General features: G+C 41.5%; 1 protein-coding gene across 1 annotated transcript; it reads left to right on the forward strand.

The window, feature by feature from the left end:
• Nucleotides 1-1,903: 1,903 nt before the first annotated feature.
• LOC103700419 (trimethyltridecatetraene synthase-like) lies at nt 1,904-5,522 on the forward strand. The gene is made up of 2 exons (XM_039122651.2): nt 1,904-2,966; nt 4,741-5,522. The coding sequence occupies exons 1-2, from the start codon at nt 2,073-2,075 to the stop codon at nt 5,368-5,370; spliced, it is 1,524 nt and encodes a 507-aa protein (XP_038978579.1). The 5' UTR covers nt 1,904-2,072; the 3' UTR covers nt 5,371-5,522.
• The last annotated feature ends 13,972 nt before the right edge of the window (nt 5,523-19,494 follow it).

The following is a 19,494-nucleotide window of genomic DNA, read 5'->3' on the forward strand; positions in this document are numbered from 1 at the left end:
CTTTTAAAAATAAATCAAGAAGAAGGATTTGCTAACTTGATTTAACTAAATTAATCTATGAGTACGAATTGAAATTTATCAAAGTAGATAGATCTAGGGTTTGGAATCCACCGTGTAGCATTGCATTAGGGACTGTGTTCTTAATTTTTATCTTTTGGAGAGGCATGCAAATTGGCTACAAGCCTTTTAAAATAAAAGCATAAAGAGTGTTAGGAAGATCCATCTTCGGTGTAGCATGAAGTGTCTGCCTAAGTATGCTAATCTAGGATGCAGCACACTTCATCTTCCTAGGCATAAATCATCTTAGACTACTTTAGCAAACATGATTAGTAACTAGCATGCTCAAAGTTTAAATATCATAAAAAAATATTTCATTGAAAATAAGAATTTAAACAAGCTCTAAAATAATAAAAAAAAATAAGAACTACAATGCCCTGATACAATGCTAGGGCTTCATCCAGCCCTAGACTAGACGTTTAGCCGAGCATGGCTTCCGGACGACCTCCCATCTTCAAGTGAAAGTCTTCCCCTCTCATTCTTCCCAAAATATCACAAAATATTCTCTTTCCCCCTCCTTTCTCTTTTTTTTTTAATTTCTTTTTCTCTCCCTCTCGGCTTTCTTCTTCTTTTTCACCGAAACAGGGGGTCTCCCCTGTTTTTCTGTTGAACCGAGCCCCCCCTCACCGAACGCCTCAGCCCCCTCCTTTTATAGTCGTCCGGCGCACGCGGAGAGAGGGAAGCAGGGATCACGGCGGCTAATTTCAGGGCGTGGTGCCGGGATGCAGATTGCGGGAGAGGAGGAAGAGGCGCCGCGGGATCTTGTTAGTGATGGCAGAGAGAGGTGCCGATTGATGAAGTGGCGGAGAATCTGGTCGCTCCGGATGCGCCACGGGCGGAAGACTGGGCGATGATGCTGGGATTTCGACGCGGTTGGGTCGCTGATCTTGGAGGAGAAGACGCCGCACGCGGTTGATGGCGGAGGACCCGGGGACGACGACGACGTTGGGGCGTTCGGCTGGGACGAGCTCCTTTGATCGCGCGGGGGAGGATTGCATCACGGGAGAGGAGGAAGAGGCGCCGCGGGATCCGGTCGGTAATGGCGGAGAGAGGTGGCCGACTGCGGGAGGAAGAAGATAAACAGTGGATTCCCAATTTTTTTATTTTTAATTTTTTATTTATTTATTATGTATTATTTATTTTTTTCTCTATCACTGTTCACATGAACAGTGTTTTCACGAACACTGTTCATAAACGAACACTGTTCATATGAACAGTGTTTTCGGCATTTTGGTTTTTTTAACACTGTTCATATGAACAGTGTTTTAACTGGACACTGTTCATATGAACAGTGAATCGTGAATATTTAGTTATTATTATTATTATAAATTTTATATGAAGGCAGATAACGAATTAGTTGGAAATTGGCTTTGGATTTGCGGTGGGTTATAATCGTTGAGTTGCTTGAACTTGTTCTCGAGCCCAATGTCTTCCAAATTTAGTTATTGCTAAACTGCTTCAGACCGGACTCGACAAGACCAAAAACAAGACCGGGACTTAATAAAAAAAAGTTAATCAAACCTTTTTCCCATACAAAAATAATTATCTAATCAGGACCAAAACCTATTTAATTATAGCCTTAGCTTGATTGCAACTCCATCAGGTTACTAAACCGGGTCAACCCAATCCCCTGTTTTCATGAAAGATCGCAACCAGGAGAGAGACGAGTTCAGAATCTGTTTTAAGAAAAGAATTATTTACTTATTACCCTATTTTAGATTTATTTCAATGTTTATTCAATTTCATGGTAAAATATGTATTTATTAGTTTAAAAACATTGATAAGTGCTATGGAAAGATAGCTAAATTATGAATTATTAAGCACTTATCAATGATATTAATCTAACACATTCATTGGGCTTTTGTGCATAGGAAGCAACATGGAAAGACAGAGATGAACAGGGCAGCTTTCTCCATCTATAAATACTAGCACACCCAAGCTCCCATCTCCACAACAACCAACCACTACCACCTTCTCCTCCTCATACTCTGCTGCTGCCATTTCCTCCAATTGCAATGGAGGCCATCCCATGGGCCATATCCTTGGCAACCATATTGGCATCCATCCTCCTCCTCAAAACTCTTTTGCGCAGCCATCGACGTAGGCTAAACCTTCCCCCAGGGCCAAAGCCATGGCCCATTATTGGCAACCTCAACCTCATCGGCGCCCTCCCCCATCGCTCCATCCACGCCCTCGCCCAAAAGTACGGGCCCATCGTGCAGCTCCGCCTCGGTTCCGTCCCTGTCGTCGTCGGCTCCTCTGTCGACATGGTCAAACTCTTCTTAAAAACCCATGACCTCAACTTCGCCTCCCGCCCCAAGTTGGCCGCCGGCAAGTACACCACCTACAACTACTCCGACATCACTTGGTCCCCCTATGGCCCCTACTGGCGCCAAGCTCGCAAGATGTGCCTCATGGAGCTCTTCAGTGCCAAACGACTCGACTCCTGTGAGTACATAAGAGTCGAGGAGATGCGGTTGCTCCTCCGCAACCTCTACCAGGCCTCAGGGAGGACCATCACCCTGAAAGACTATCTCTCCACTGTTAGTCTTGATGTTATAAGCAGGATGGTGCTAGGGAGGAAGTACTTCGACGATTTGGAGTCCGCGGAGGAGTTCAGGAAGATGACAGAAGAGTGGTTCTTGCTTAATGGGGTAGTGGTGAACATTGGAGACTATATACCCTGGTTGGATTTCCTGGACTTGCAAGGGTACATCAAAAGGATGAAAGAGCTTAGCAAGAAGTTCGATATATTTCTCGAGCACGTACTCGATGAGCATAAAGAAAAGAGGCTGAGGGAGGGGGAGGGTTTTGTGGCCAAGGACATGGTAGATGTGCTCTTGCAGCAAGCCGAGGATCCAAGTTTGGAAGTCAAGATCGAGAGGCATGGCGTCAAGGCCTTCACTCAGGTAAAATTTTCCCTTCCTTTTTTTCTTTGTTTCCCTTGTTTTTGTTTAGGTCCGTATAACCGTTCGAGGAGCAGCATCTTAGAACGAGTTTGTGCCACCCTCATTTGGAGGAGGCATGACGACACACAGAGTTTGTCGGTTTTTGTGCCTCTCCTGAAATTAAAAAAATAATATTTTTGTGCCTCTCCTGAAATCATAATATTCAAAAGATTTGATTAACGAAAAAAAAACTTGATTTACGGACAGTGAATAAATAATATTTTCTAAAAGTATTTCTACTAATCAACATCTGTTCAGACTTCAGTGGCCAATTCAGACTCAGCGGTCAATGAGGAGTGGATACAGTTTATGATGATAACATTTTTTTTTTAGTAACTTAGGCGGATAACATTTAACTTCCATGCCTGTATGGATGTCTATCGAAAACTCTGGGAACCGGCGCATGGTCGCGTGGACACTCTGATGTCCACACACGCAAATCTGCTGTTATTTCTCACATGTTATTGTACTATAATCTTTAAAAAATAAAGGTGGGATCATCAAAGTATTGGCCCAGAGATATATCAGTATCTCCACACTTCTTGGTTAAAAGAATAACCAACGTATATGTCTTACAACGACCTAATCTCGATAATGCTGTCGTCATAGTAATAGTATATCATTTGGTCGCGAACAGATTTAAGGACTTGAAGATAAATTCCCCTTTATCATAAAATAAGTCCTAAGGACTTCATCATATAAGAGTTCATTTGAAGATGTTCAATAAAATAATGAATAATGCCAAATAATACTTTATTAATTTATCAATTAATTTATAAAATTCAATCATCAATATGCTGATGATTGACTTTTAGGATACAATTCCCAACATGGATAACATTTAACTTCCATGCCTGTATAGATGTCTATCAAAAACTGTGTCCACAAAAGGCTATTTAGAAATAGTTGCTTAGGACAATACAATTTGCGCATGGTCGCGTGGACACTCTGATGTCCACACACGCGAATCTGCTGTTATTACTCACATGTTGTTATATTATAATCTTTAAAAAATAAAGGTGGGATCATCAAAGTATTGACCAGAGACACGCTGGGGCCAACCTTATTTAATACATGAAAGCGGGATTTACATCGGAGTTAGGTGTCGCCGTCACTAGAACACTACTTTCCCTGTTCTCAAACAAGTGGACGAGGAGCTGAGGTCTTCCAAGGCACTTGCTCGCTTCCCTTGCTCCATTGTTTCCTTACTCTCTGGTATTATATCCTAAGTTGTTTCAGGCCGTCGTCATTGAATATCATAGCTATTTTGTGCGTGCACAAATAATTCTTTTGATATATATTACAAGAAAATTAGCATAACTCATGAGATTTATTGCCAAACACCAAATTTGGTTGATTATGAAATTGCCAAGTCAATATTTGTGGATTCAGTGAATTTCTGGTGCGAGCAAGAAGAAGGCCCGAATTAGCATTTTCCAAATTAAAAGATATTGCTTTGTTGTATGAATTTTATTAGATCTAGCTTAGTTAAGTCTTATAGAATCCACAGTTAAATATATATATATATATATATATATATATATATATATATATATATATATATATATATATATAAGTAAATTCTCTTGGGTTAATTTCTACTGGAATTGAGTTGAATATAGAATAATCTCCATTCAGGAAAGAGAGAGGAAGAGAGAGGAAGAAGAAGATAGATTGATCAATATTTTTTTTTTCTCTCAATGTCTAATAGTTTCTCTTTCTCCACTTGGTCCAGGACCTGCTCGTCGGTGGAACAGAAAGCTCTGCTGTGACCGTAGAATGGGCTATTTCCGAGCTCTTGAAACATCCCGAACTCCTCGAGAAGGCCACCGAGGAGCTAGACCGGGTGATCGGGAGAGACAGGTGGGTGGAGGAGAAAGACATGCTCAAACTCCCCTACATCGAGGCCATCATGAAGGAGACCATGAGAATGCACCCTGTTGCACCCCTACTTACCCAACGGCTGGCCCGCGAGGACTGCACCGTCGCCGGCTACGACATCCCTGCCGGGACTCGCGTGCTGGTTAACATGTGGACCATCCAGCGAGACCCGGCGATATGGGACGGACCGGATGAGTTCCGCCCGGAGCGGTTCATAGGAAGCAGCGTCGACATCAAGGGGCAGGACTTCAAGCTTCTGCCGTTCGGCTCCGGGCGGCGGATGTGCCCCGGGTATGCCCTCGGTCTCAAGGTGATCCAGGTGAGCCTCGCCAATCTGCTGCATGGCTTTGCATGGAAGCTGCCGGACGGGGTGAAGGTGGAGGAGCTGAGCATGGAGGAGATCTTTGGGCTGTCAACACCTAGGAAGGTGCCGCTCGAGGCGGTCATTCAGCCAAAGCTCCCTGCACATCTCTATGTGGTGTGATCTGATATCCTTCATAAAAGAGTCTAGATAATTATAGTAGAAGTGTGTGTGTTTGCTCGTATTAGGTTCATGTTAAAAGAGCGAATGATGGGCGCTTGCTTGATGGTCATGATGTCGAAACTGAGTTACATGAATAAAGAGCTTGTTTAAAAGGGGCCTAGCAACAAAGAGAGTACAAGATCGATCAGCACTTGATTAAACAAATATCGAGACTTCAAATTTACACCAACTCTTTAACTTTTGATCTTCTTAGTCAGATCATAAGCCTTGAGCTAGAATGTCCAAATGTTCAGAAGATCTGCGCTTTCGAAAGTGGAAACCTCATACTGATTTTTTCTTTTTTTATTTTTTTTCTGCAAATATTTTAATACCTGCTATTTATTTTATGTACGTTGTATCTTTGTTAGATTTGTCTCATACTGGAGCGCCCAGCTAGCTATTGGGCTCATACTGGAGCGCCCAGCTAGCTATTGGGACCTGTTGAATCGCCTATGCGCCTTTCTAGCGAAGAAGCGTAGTTTACTAACAGTAAGTTGGAATCGTAATTAGGACCAATAAAAACTTTAGGGTATTTTTTTTATTTTCTTCCTATAGCATAAAATACCTTCCCAAAGCCAACTTTGCCATTAAAATTCTCAACATTTTACAGAATAAATAATTGTTTTCCTACTATGATAACCATTCCCTCCCCCCTTTTTGGTTTGGCAATTTGGTTTATGTGGTGCAAATCTAAGTTGAGATCCACTCAATCTCTTGTTTGTTATGCCAAATTCTCGAGCTGCGCACATAGGTCTTCCAAGAACACATAGCAAAATGAACCTTTTGCTGACTGTTCTAGTAGCAAAATGATCTTATAGCACGTCGATCATTTTTGTAGGCATTTGGAGGTGATTGAAACCATGATCTTCCTTCCGAGTTGCTCAAAACCTAACTACAGAGTAGTCCAACATGGCACATCTTGCAACCCAAGGATCATCTTACTTGTTCTCTTGGTTGCGACTAATGGGTTTTTATAGATGACCTGCACATACATTGCATGCAGAGTCGAATTCATACAAAGATTAATTAGCTCTCCATGCCACTCTAGAATCGAGGTCCAAAAACTTCATTACTAGAAGAAACCTTGGCCTGAAAGATCCAAAGGATGTCAAGTAGGGTGCTTGTTGTTTCTCAAAATCTACAAATATTTCTAAACTGAAATATAATAATTTTAGAATATAAATTTTGTTTATAAATCTATTTATTTATTTATCTTTTGAGTAAATACATACTATGGATCCTTGGGCGACTTTTGTTGTTGAAATCCAAGTAAATGATGATGAGGGACATTTGTTGAATGTCCAATATATATTAAATGTTAGATATATATTTTGAATATTCAATATATTTTGGTTTAGACTATCGCTCAGCCTTTTATACAAGACTAAGCACTAATTTTTCATGCAATTCTTAATTGTTTATCATCTTACAATAAATAAATTTATTTATTTATCGCAAAATCAATATAATTAAGTGAATATTTTATGCAAAACCCATTTTCAAATATATGCTACTAATAAAAATGAATAATAACAAAGAGACCAAATCTGTACTGCTTGCTTATTAAGATATATCAGTGTCTACGGAGAGAGAGAGATACGGAGAGTAGGGCCAAAGAGCATTATCTCCTGTTTTCAGGAGGGATCAATTCCATCTTGACTCACGCACCGATTTCGCAAGTACTTGACTGCACCCAGTAACCTTCCATTCCAGAATTAGAAATTCTGCTAGTCCGGTACCAAAGTACAGTGAGTTGCTTGCTAATCACTGTGGTGATCTCAGGTCTGAGGGATATTTATACCCATATCCGTTCGGAACATCTCTCGACAGTAGAGTGTTCCGAAATTGGTCACGTTCAGTGAAATGTACTCCTACACATCACCTATATGACATATCAGTATGTCCATACTCCTTGATTAAGAGGATAACCAACGTATATATCTCACAACGACCTAATCTCGATAATGCTGTCGTCCTAGTAATAGTATATCATTTGGTCGCGTATAGATTTAAGGACTTGAAGATAAATCCCCCTTTATCATAGAATAAGTCTTAAGTACTTCATCATATAAGAGTTCATTTGAAGATGTTTAATAAAATGATGAATAATGCCAAATAATACTTTATTAATTTGTCAATTCATTTACAAAATTCAATCATCAATATGCTGATGATTGACTTTTAGGATACAATTTCTAACATGGATAACATTTAACTTCCATGCCTGTATAGATGTCTATTGAAAACTATGTGTCCACAAACGGCTATTTAGAAATAGTTGCTTGGGACAATACGATTTGCGCATGGTCGCGTGGACACTCTGATGTCCACACACGCGAATCTGCTGTTATTACTCACATGTTATTATATTATAATCTTTAAAAAATAAAGGTGGGATCATCAAAGTATTGACCCAGAGACACGCTGGGGCCAACCTTATTTAATACATGAAAGCGAGATTCACATCGGAGTTAGGTGTCGCCGTCACTAGAACACTACTTTCCCTGTTCTCGAACAAGTGGACGAGGAGCTGGGGTCCTCCAAGGCACTCGCTGCCCTTGCTCCATTGTTTCCTTACTCTCTGGTATTATATCCTAAGTTGTTTCATTTCGTCGTCATTGAATATCATAGCTATTTTAGTGCGTGCACAAATAATTATTTTGATATATATTACAAGAAAATTAGCATAACTTATTGAACCATGAGTTGTCAAACTCCAACTGTTACTCGGAAGAGTCTTCCTCAGCTTCAAGAACAGAGCAACCACCTAATAATTGATCTAACCTTTTATAGTTAGACTATTAGCTTTCTGTTAATTAGTTACTCCGTTGATGTATCATTATAAATAGATCATATCATGTAAGGAGAAAGATTCATTTCGATTCATTCTGAAATAAAGAAGTGCTTCTTTTCTCCTCATCTCCCCTGTTTTTCGGGCAGATTTTCTTGAAGTTCTTTTACATGGTATCAGAGCAAGTGAAAGTGTCTTCCCATGGCTACTTCCATTCACAGCAGTGCCAACTCGGTGCCGTCACCAGTTCTAAGCATGGTTTAAGACCCAGCAAGCCCATACTTCCTACATCATGGCGACAGCACAGGTCTGCAGCTCATCTCCCTAACCTTGAATGAAGAGAATTATTCCACTTGGAGCATGTCAATGATCATGGCCCTGAGTGTCAAGAACAAGGAAGGGTTCATAGATGGAAGCATACTCCAGCCTCCAACAAATGATCCACACCATGCTGTATGGAGGAGATGCAACATGGTGGTTCTTTTTCCGCATGGATACTGAATTCAATTCCAAAGGAGATGAGCACCAGCGTGATTTACATGGAAACAGCTAGAGAAATTTGGCTTGATCTGAAAGAAAGATTCAGCCAAAGCAATGGTCCAAGAATTTACCAATTGCAAAAGACAATCTCTTCTCTTTCTCAGAATCATGGGAGTGTGATTCACCCGCTTGAAGGAACTCTGGGAAGAGTTAACAAATTTCAGACCTCGGCAGCAACAAGAACACCAATCTGAAGAACAAGTCATTCAATTCCTGATGGGGTTGGATGACTCCTACTCAAATGTACATGGGCAAATCCTGTTGATGGACCCTTTACCACTAGTGAACAAGGTATTTGCACTTGTACTACAAGAAGAAAGACAACGTGAGATCACTGCCATAGTTCAAAGCCCTGAAGTTGCTGTGTTTGCCAGTAAGACCTGTGATAGGTCTGTCCACAATGACCATTCCTCTTTCAATCAAAGAGGAACTATGCAGGGCTTTCTCATTTTCTATGACATCTCTCATTTTCTGAATTATACAAGGCTTTCTCCATCTCATCATGCTTTCACTTCATCCATCTCATCATCAGTTGATCCAAAGAACTATGCAGTTGCTTCTCTGCATCTTGAATGGTGTGATGCAATGGAAACTGAATTAAAGGCATTGAATGACAATCATACTTGGATCATAACTTCATTACCTGAAGGAAAGAAACCAGTGGATTGCAAATGGGTCTATAAAACAAAGTTCAGAGCAGATGGGACTAAGGAAAGGAAGAAAGCTAGGTTAGTTGCAAAAGGGTATACTCAACAAGCCGGTCTAGATTATTATGATACCTTCTCCCCGGTTGCTAAGATGGTTACAGTCAAAACACTGTTAGCAATCGCAGCAATTAAGAATTGGCATCTGCACCAGCTTGACGTTAACAATGCATTTCTGCATGGGGATTTGAATGAAGAAGTATATATGAAACTCCCTCTTGGATATGAGCCTAAGGGGGAGAAAGGTAAGAGGATGGTTTGCTGTCTAAACAAATCCATCTACGGCTTGAAGCAAGCTTCAAGACAATGGTTTGCCAAACTATCTACATTCATCATGTCACATGGTTTTAATCAATCCAAGGCCGATTACTCTTTGTTTGTAAGAAAGAATGGGTGTTCCTACACAGTGATCCTTGTCTATGTTGATGACATAATACTTGCAGGGAATGATCTCTCATATATAAATGATCTCAAGAAAATTCTTGATGCCCGATTCAAACTCAAGGATCTAGGAACTCTAAAATTCTTTCTCAGCCTTGAGATAGCCAGGACCTCTAAAGGAATCTCAATATGTCAACGGAAGTATACTTTGGAGATCCTAGAAAATACTGATTACCTTGGCTCAAAACCAGTGCGATGCCTCATAATACAAAATTTGAAACTGAGTCGATTTGAAGGGAATTTAATTGAGGATCCTACAATCTATAGACGGCTGATAGGCAGGTTATTGTATCTCACTATAACGAGGCCTAATTTAAGCTATTCCATGCAAGTTCTCAGTCAGTTCATGGATTCACCTCGGCAACCCCACATGGACGCTGCATATCGAGTATTAAGATACTTAAAGGCCACACCTGGGCAAGGTTTGTTTTTCCCTCTGCTTCTGAGCTCCATTTAAAGGCGTTTTGTGATGCAGATTGGGTTGCCTGCCAAGATACACGACGATCCGTCACTAGATTTTGCATCTTTCTTGGAGACTCCCTTATTTCATGGAAGTCGAAGAAACAGCACACTGTTTCCCGTTCCTCTGCTGAGGCCGAATATCGATCTATGGCTTCTACATGCTGTGAAATTCAATGGTTATTATATCTTCTCCATGATTTGGATGTTCCACACACAAAGTCAGCACTGCCGTTTTGTGATAACCAAGCAGCATTGCATATTGCCGCTAATCCAGTCTTCCATGAACGAACCAAACATATTGAACTTGACTGTCACATTGTGCGAGATAAACTTCAGCAAGGGATTATCCAAACTCTGCATATCTCAGGAACTATGCTACTTGCTGACTTATTGACAAAGGCACTCGGTTTAAATAGATTCTACACTGCTGCACAAGATGGGTGTACACAATTTGTACTCTCCATCTTGAGGGGGAGTATTGAACCATGAGTTGTCAAACTCCAACTGTTACTCGGAAGAGTATTCCTCAGCTTCAAGAACAGAGCAACCACCAAATAACTGATCTAACCTTTTATAGTTAGACTGTTAGCTTTCTGTTAATTAGTTATTCCGTTGATGTATCATTATAAATAGATCATATCATGTAAGGAGAAAGATTCATTTCGATTCATTCTGCCGTTCGGCTCCGGGCGGCGGATGTGCCCCGGGTATGCCCTCGGTCTCAAGGTGATCCAGGTGAGCCTCGCCAATCTGCTGCATGGCTTTGCATGGAAGCTGCCGGACGGGGTGAAGGTGGAGGAGCTGAGCATGGAGGAGATCTATGGGCTGTCAACACCTAGGAAGGTGCCGCTCGAGGCGGTCATTCAGCCAAAGCTCCCTGCACATCTCCATGCGGTGTGATCTGACATCCTTCATAAAAAAGTCTAGATAATTATAGTAGAAGCGTGTGTGCTTGCTCGTATTAGGTTCATGTTAAAAGAGTGAATGATGGGCGCTTGCTTGATGGTCATGATGTCGAAACTGAGTTACATGAATAAAGAGCTTGTTTAGAGGGGGCCTAGCAACAAAGAGAGTACAAGATCAATCAGCACTTGATTAAACAAATATCGAGACTTCAAATTTACACCAACTCTTTAACTTTTGATCTTCTTAGTCAGATCATAAGCCTTGAGCTAGAATGTCCAAATGTTCAGAAGATCTGCGCTTTCGAAAGTGGAAACCTCATACTGATTTTATGATATACTCTGTACTGGCCTTCTTGCTTTCTAGCTTCCTTGACTAGTTGCTGGGGACTTTCTAAGGAATAGCTCCAAGGCTTCAGCATCGGAATCAGAGTCCTACTCTCAGTATAACAGGTTTGCCCCAGCTGGGGACGCTTGCCTACTTCCCAATATCATCTAAGACAAAATTGACATTTTCTGTCCTCTTTATATTAGTTGGATGAAATTACCCAAGAGAAACTCTGTTTACCGAAGTGCCCTTAGAAAGAGTTGCCGTAGATATCCCATAAAATATAAGTGAATTTTTTTTTTCATGAGGGCAACAGTCCTATGTATGAGAAGGTTGTGACGATTACATCAAAAGAATTGGGTTGAGACAAATGGCAAACCAGAGTAGGGGTATAAGTATGACATATTACACTAAATGAAGCTACCCTTTCTTAGTTGAGCAAATGAAATTTCTCACCGAAGCTTTCACAGAACTCCTTCTTTCTCTTTGTGTGGAAGAAACAAGGTGCATGCTTTGTTATACGAGGCCCGCACTTCAGGGTGGTGGCAGCAGGTGGCTGCCAGTTGTTTGACACGTCGATTCTGGGGACAGAGTTGCGAGATTCCTGTGCGGGTCTTCGATATGCGTGCGTGGAGCTGCAGGCCAGTTCGATCATTCTGGAGGACGACTCGGCCACGGTTATCGGGTGGATTCGGAGGGGGTCGAGGGGTGAGAGCACAAACCACCTCTTGATCCGGGATATAGAGATGATGATGAGAGATGGGAAGGTCTTCCAGGCCAAGCATATATTCAGAGAAGTTAATGGGGCGGCTGATTGGGTGGCTGCCTACGCGGCCCACCACTTAGAGTACATCCTTTGGTCAGGGGAGAGGGAGCTACCGCTAGCACTGCATGCTAATAAATTATATGAGAAAATCGTCTATGGAAACATGAAATAAGATTCTTTTAGGAAATAAACAAGGAAGAAAATGACCTAACAAATCCTAATATACCGGAAAGAAATCTAAATCCAACTAAAGGGGAAAAAGGTTCTTCCGAGAAGACATCTAGCAATTAATAAATATTTCCTTCCTATGTTCACTACTCGGATTAGCCATCCAGTTCCTATGGAGGTACCACCAATCTTTGAAGAAGAAAAAAAGATCCAAGCCGAAACACTTGGGAGAAAACACCTCCCTACGTATAATTCTGGAACCCCTTCAATAGAACAAGGCTGTAACCAATCATCTATAGTCCCTTTGCACCCGAGTAATCCATGCAGGAGGGATATATTCTACGACATTGGTAGAAGTTTTTTGATTCACTTCCGTGAACGCTACCGGCCATAGGCAAGGTCTTCTGCTGTTAGTATAATTTTAGAGATCATGTAACAACTTGTATCATCCTATATTATTATTTTTTTTGTTAACATGATTCTGCATCGATTAGCATTATATTTCTTTGTTAGCATGATCTTATTAGAATAACTATAGTGACCAAATAACAACTTGAATCAATGAGTATTATTTTTTTTATTAGCATAATCTAATATTAGCCTATATATTTTTTTTATATGGAGTCCATACGTGGGTATATATAACTTCCAAGCTGTAATAAATATAATGAAATAAGAATATAAAATTATTTTTTTTATTTTTTTCTGCAAATATTCTAATACCTGCTATTTATTATATGTACGTTGTATCTTTGTTAGACTTGTCTCATTCTGGAGCGCCCAGCCAGCTATTGGGCTCATAACCTTGATGCCCGTCATCCATCCAAGTTTACCATATACGGTGGACTTTTCATACGATTGGGGACCTGTTGAATTGCCTATGCGCCTTTCTAGGGAAGAAGCGTAGTTCACTAACAGAAGTTGGAACCCGTAATTAGGACCAATAAAAACTTTAGGGCATTTTTTTTATTTTCTTCCTATAGCACATTCCCAAAGCCAACTTTTCCATTAAAATTCTCAACATTTTACAGAATAAATAAATCTTTTCCTACTTGGTTGAGACTAATGGGTTTGCAGAGATGACCTGCACATACATTAATTGCATGCAGAGTCGAATTCATACAAAGATTAATTAGCTCTCCATGCCACTCTAGAACTAGAATTGAGGTCCAAAAACTTCATTACTCGAAGAAACCTTGGCCTGAAAGATCCAAATGATGTCAAGTAGGGTGCTTGTCGTTTCTCAAAATCTACAAATATTTCTAAACTGAAATATAATAATTTTAGGATATAAATTTTGTTTATAAATCTATTTATTTATTTATCTTTTGAGTAAATACATACTATGGATCCTTGGGCGATTTTTGTTGTTGAAATATAAGTAAATGATGATGATGGACATTTGTTGAATGTCCAATACATATTAAATGTTAGATATATATTTTGAATATTCAATGTATTTTGGTTTAGACTATCGCTCGGCCTTTTATGCAAGACTAAGCACAAATTTTTCATGCAACTCTTGATTGTTTATCATCTTACAATAAATTTATTTATTTATTTATTTAATGCAAAATCAATGTAATTAAGTGAATATTTTATGCAAAACTCATTTTCAAATATATGCTACTAGTAAAAATGAATAATAACAAATTAAAGAGACCAAAGCTGTACTGCTTGCTTATTAAGATATAGCAGTATCTACGGAGAGAGAGAGAGAGATACAGATAGTAGGGCTAAAGAGAATTGTGAAAAGTGGATCCCTCCCCCGCCGCTCAACCCCCTTCCCAAAAAGAAAACATTAACCACCCTCCCCTGTTATTTACATCAAGCCCTATCAATCTCATTATTTTCCTCGTTACAAGTATTTGTGATTAGGAGGCCAAGCATCATTTCTTGTTTATTAAAAAAAATAATGTTTGCACTACGACAGATTCTTACACAAGGAATCAGTTATTTTTCTTAGTAAATATTGATGCTCTACCCTGTTTTTTTTTTAGGTAGCAATAAGCAAAGTAGTCCATTATGCAAGGAAGCCTTTTCTCAAATTAGGATTCATATTTAGGGTATTGAATTATTATAAGTCTCTCTTATATCTCAAAATCCTTGTACAATATTTATGGTAGTAGCTAATTCATTTTTTGGGCGGATGAGGGTGGGTGTTGGTCCGTAAGATTGGACATATACAAAAAGCTACTTATCTGGTGGGGATTTGCATGCCACTTGCCAACAACATCTCAGCCATAGGTCGCTGCTAAACATATGCAAGTTAGCATGCTGTCTTCAGCATTTTTAGCTATCGTTGTGCACCTATGTTGTCGCCCCATATTTCTATTGTAAAATTAATTAATTTTCTGTAAAAATTTCAAATTTTTGAAATCATATTTAATAATTTTATATTGAAATTTAAATATAAGTAGATTGCATTTATTGATGTTGTGGAGTTTATGGTAGCTGAATCTTGTGGATATTGGACCGGCGATCAAAACATATAATTTTGAAATTTTTTGATTCTACATACGATGTTGACGTGCCTTCCTCTTCATGTGATATGGATTCCGTGTGTTATCTTACTTGTCAATGCTGATGTCAATAATCGATGGTTAAACTCCACAACCCATCACCTCTCCGATAGCAATACTAGATGAATTCCTTTTGAATCTTCAGTTTTTATTGTAGAAGGCCCACCATACCTCACCCTTTTCTGATATTTCTGTTCTCCTTGGAAGCTTGCTCTATCTCATCTCAGTATCTCCATGCCATTTGTAGAATTTCTTCTTGCCAAGTCTCGAACTACCAGGTCTAGGGGCAAGTCAAATCTCGTGGCTAAGTTCACTCTCTCCGTGGCCACTGGTGGGCTTCATGCTAGAGTTTAATCATCGCCGACACCACCTCGACCGGGCATTCCAGGTTTACTTTTTTACAAATATCATCACTCTCATTCTGGGGCTCTTGCTGATGTACATTTCAAGGTGGCACCTCAGGGTTTTGCTACCATCGGAGATCACGATGTGAGTGGCTCTATTCGTGTTTGTTGTCATACGATAATCACATGAACGATGTAATATTGCCTGTGTTTATCAATAGTTTACTTTTATGAGCCCTAGAAGGGTTGGGTAAACAGGCGGATAACCCAACCCTCGTAGGGCTTATAAGAAGGTTCCCCCTAGACTCACCATCCGCGTTACAAGCAATAACCTATTTCCTCCAAATCTCTCTGTGTCCTCCGCATCAATGGCCCCAAGATCAAAACAAGAATCTTTCTTCTCCACTTCCCTGACCCATCGAACCGCTCTTCCAAAATTGATCTCGGTTGCAATTTTTGCTCTCTCCATCACCACCAGAGGGTTCATGCTGGATTTCAATTGTTACCACCGTCGCAACCATTTGAACATGGCGATCAGAGTGTACCTCATTGCAAATCTCATTACCTTCACCATGGGCCTGTTGTTGATGTATGTTTCTGTTGCCATCAAAATTGGGCTGAGGTCGAAGCACAGCTCTGACGACTTTGAGGTCGGCCGAAGGTGAATCTGAGTAGGCTTACCGAGATTAGGGGGGCGGTTCTCCTCCATGTGTGGCTTGCAAAAGTCTGCTTGCTCAAAGTTTCGAGAGTCAACCTTCCGATGCCTAAGTTAGAATTGGGAGACAACAACGTGGAAGGATAAAAATTTTGGCAGAGTATAGGCTCTATGAGTAATATTGCATATATACTTAAGATCCCCTCGGCTGCCCCTTCATATAGAGGAGCTCATTTTATCATTACATGGTCTGATATGGCATGTAATGATGGTTAGATAACGGTCGGTAGTACGACTAAGGCGTGGGTGCGAGCAGTGCCGATGGGGAGCAGGTTGTGGCGTTGCTGCAATTGCAGGCCGTCGGAGCTGTTGGCTGTTAGAACTGTCAATTCTTGTCGACACGTGTTGATTATTCTCCTCTACTGATGGCTCTTTGGCTAGGGTCAAGGTCGCTCACTTTGGTTGGTTGGCTGTTTCATTGGGGCCGAGGCTGTTCTCTTCAGTTTATGTCTAAGGTCGAGGGGGCAGATCTGGCCTGAGGTCGAGGTGTCTGACATTTTCTCCAATACTTGCCTTCCACTTCTGAGGTCGAGCTGTATATCAGTTCAGGTGACGGAAGTCAAGTCGCCACTTCGATTGAGACGAGAATTTTGTCATGGACAATAAATGTGCTGATCCATCCCCTCGAAGCATTGTTGTATTCGAGTTATCTCAAAATGTCATCACTGCAGTGATCCGACAGATCACTCGTGCCATACCTTGAGGCAACATGTGGCACGATCTGCCATAGTAGTTGAATCAGTGCTTTGATCAGGGTCATCTTCACCTCTATTTTTAGGGTGTCCCCATCCTTTAGCCCCCACCCCTTGCTTAGGTGCTCGAGTGTTCAAGCTCTTGGGTGGTGTTCTGGTGAAATGTTTCATCCCGACTCCAGCATCTCCCACGCTCCTCTATTTTTGGTGGGTATTCACTCCTTTTGCTGCTCGACCCTTCTCCTTGTCTTCTCCTTTGCTGCCTTGTTCTCTTCTTCATCCTTCTCTTGCATCTTGTCCTTGGTTTTGCAGTTCTCATCACCATGAAGACTGATCTCATGCTAATCCTCAAGAGGAGAAAGATGAAGAAGAGATCGATCGTGGCCACCAATGGTGAGGCCTCTTAGAAGAAAAAGTCGAGGGAGGAATCCTCCTCAGCCTGCACTGCAGAGACTACCATCGAAGTCGAGACCGAGACTTTGATTCCTAGAGTTTCCCACGAGGTGCCCGTACTTTGGGGGGAGATTGCAGAACTCGGCCCAAAGGTAGAAGTCATTCGGCCATCTAGATCGCCCCATCCAGAGGGGGCCATCCTACACCCACGCCATCAATCTCCCAAGGTTCAATGCCTTGGCTCGATCGGGTCTGGGCCCATCTGCTTCTGCCACGGAGGCCCCTCAGCCCCAACCCATGCTCGCAAGACCTATTCCCGGAATGGACGGTCAAGGAGTCCGACTCAGCTCTCGAGTCTTCCGAAGAGGCGAGGGAGCAAGTCATACAGCTCTGAGCCGATAGGGAGCTTATACAGCCCCTCAACCCCATTGTGTTCTTTGATGCAGCTATTGTCTCAGTCATTTGGTTAGGTTTTATAAATCTTTATTAAGTCATTTTCTTTGGCAACTAACTCCCCCTCTTCTTTTTAGCATGCCCTCAAGGTCGGTTGCTTGCACGATAGGTTCAAAATACTCTCGACAAGCATTCCAGAATACAAAGTGAGGGCGGAGGCCACTGAGGAGCATGCCCATCTAGCTGAGGCGGGGGAGGAGGCTGTCGAGGAGCGAGCATGGGAAGTTGAGCAGAGTGCGAAGACAACCGGATCGGGTTGAGTCGGTAGAAGCCCAAGCTTCAGCTGTGCAGATACAGGCCATGATCGGAGAGAGGCAACTGTCCTCAGTCATAGGGGTTTACCAGGACGCCAAGCAGAAGGTTGCGGAGCTTTCTACAAAGCTCGTTGAAGCCGACCGAAAGGCTACCGAGGCTGAGGAGTTGGCTGCCGAGGCTAGGAGGCATGCCATTCAAGTTGGGGCGGGGATCGCGGAGGTCGTGAAGAAGTATCATGCCTTGGAGGAGTCCCAAGCAGAGGCCTTGGAGAATGAGACGATGCCTTTGGGAAGGGCTTCGAAGCATGCTGGGCCTGAGCTTAGCAACTCTTCTCGGGGTTGGACTTCTTCCGACTAAAGGACGACGACGACGATGTCGGAGAAGGCAGTTGTATTGTTGTTGGATATAATTATATTGTCTTTGCACATATTTATGTTGCATATACAATTATTTGTAACTATATTTGTATTAGAGGATAAGAGTGTATTGTCACTTAAGGATGGGGAATATAAAAAGTTTTGAAACTTGGGATGGGTATTAAAGTTATAGTCAATAAGAATTAAAAGTTATATCCAGTTTATGAAGAGACCGGCCATCAATTTACTATTAATTTTTGAGTAAAATAATAAAAAAATCATATATTTTATAAGAAATAAAATAAAGATATAGAAAGAAAAAGAAAAAGAAAACCAAACATCTATAAAGAGCGCAATCCAAGAACATAAATATAATAAATTCATCTAAAGTCCCACTACTAGGTAGAGGAAGGAGGTGAGCGAGGGATCTATCCACCAGTCGATCAAATTGAGCCATCAGCTAACCAAATTTGGCTACCAAGAAACTTGGGATGGGCATTACAGTCACAATCAATAAGGATTAAAAGTTATATCTAGTAAAATAATGAAAAAATATTGGACACTCGACCTCAGACAATACCGGCCTCACTGCGACCTCGGCACAAGCTGACCTTAGAAGATTTCGGCCCCATCTAAGGAGCTAACTGACCAAGGTGAATGGCTTCACCTCTAAACGACGAATCAATTGGTACATGCGAACAAAGACTGATAGTCCTGACCAACGGCCGTCGTGCCAGTGACTGGTCGTTACAAAAGCTTTATATCCAGTGCGCGGCAATACCATATGCCGCCTATTCCGAGGCTATGATAGTGGCTACTGCCTGGCAGTTGGAGCGCATCATGCCGACCGAGGTAACAACAAATCCGACTCTCCTATATAAAGGGGTAGTCTGGGGTAGCTCAAGTATGCAATCACACGCAAGAACAAGCAATACCACAACCACTCTCTGCTGAAATTCTCTTCCTTTCCCACTGTTGACTCTCCATTCTAACTTAGGCATCGGAGGGTCCCTTGTCGGAAACTCCCTCGTAAGCGGACTTCTTGCAGGCCATACCTGGAGGAGACTTGTGCCCGACGCCTCAACCGGCCTACCTAGCTACACAAATACCGAGTAAAGGAAGAAATCACTAGCATGAGGTCACAAGGAGCCTGCGGCACGTTGCATGCCTCGCATGAATCTCTATAAAGCATAGGACCCTCTTTGCTAGAACACCTCACCGCACCAGTGAACAATGAGCAGTTCAACCTACTC

Source organism: Phoenix dactylifera, chromosome 5 (genome assembly GCF_051530095.1).
Source record: "Phoenix dactylifera cultivar Ajwa chromosome 5, Ajwa_hap1_PhDact_Kaust_v1.1, whole genome shotgun sequence".
Classification (NCBI taxonomy): domain Eukaryota; kingdom Viridiplantae; phylum Streptophyta; class Magnoliopsida; order Arecales; family Arecaceae; genus Phoenix; species Phoenix dactylifera.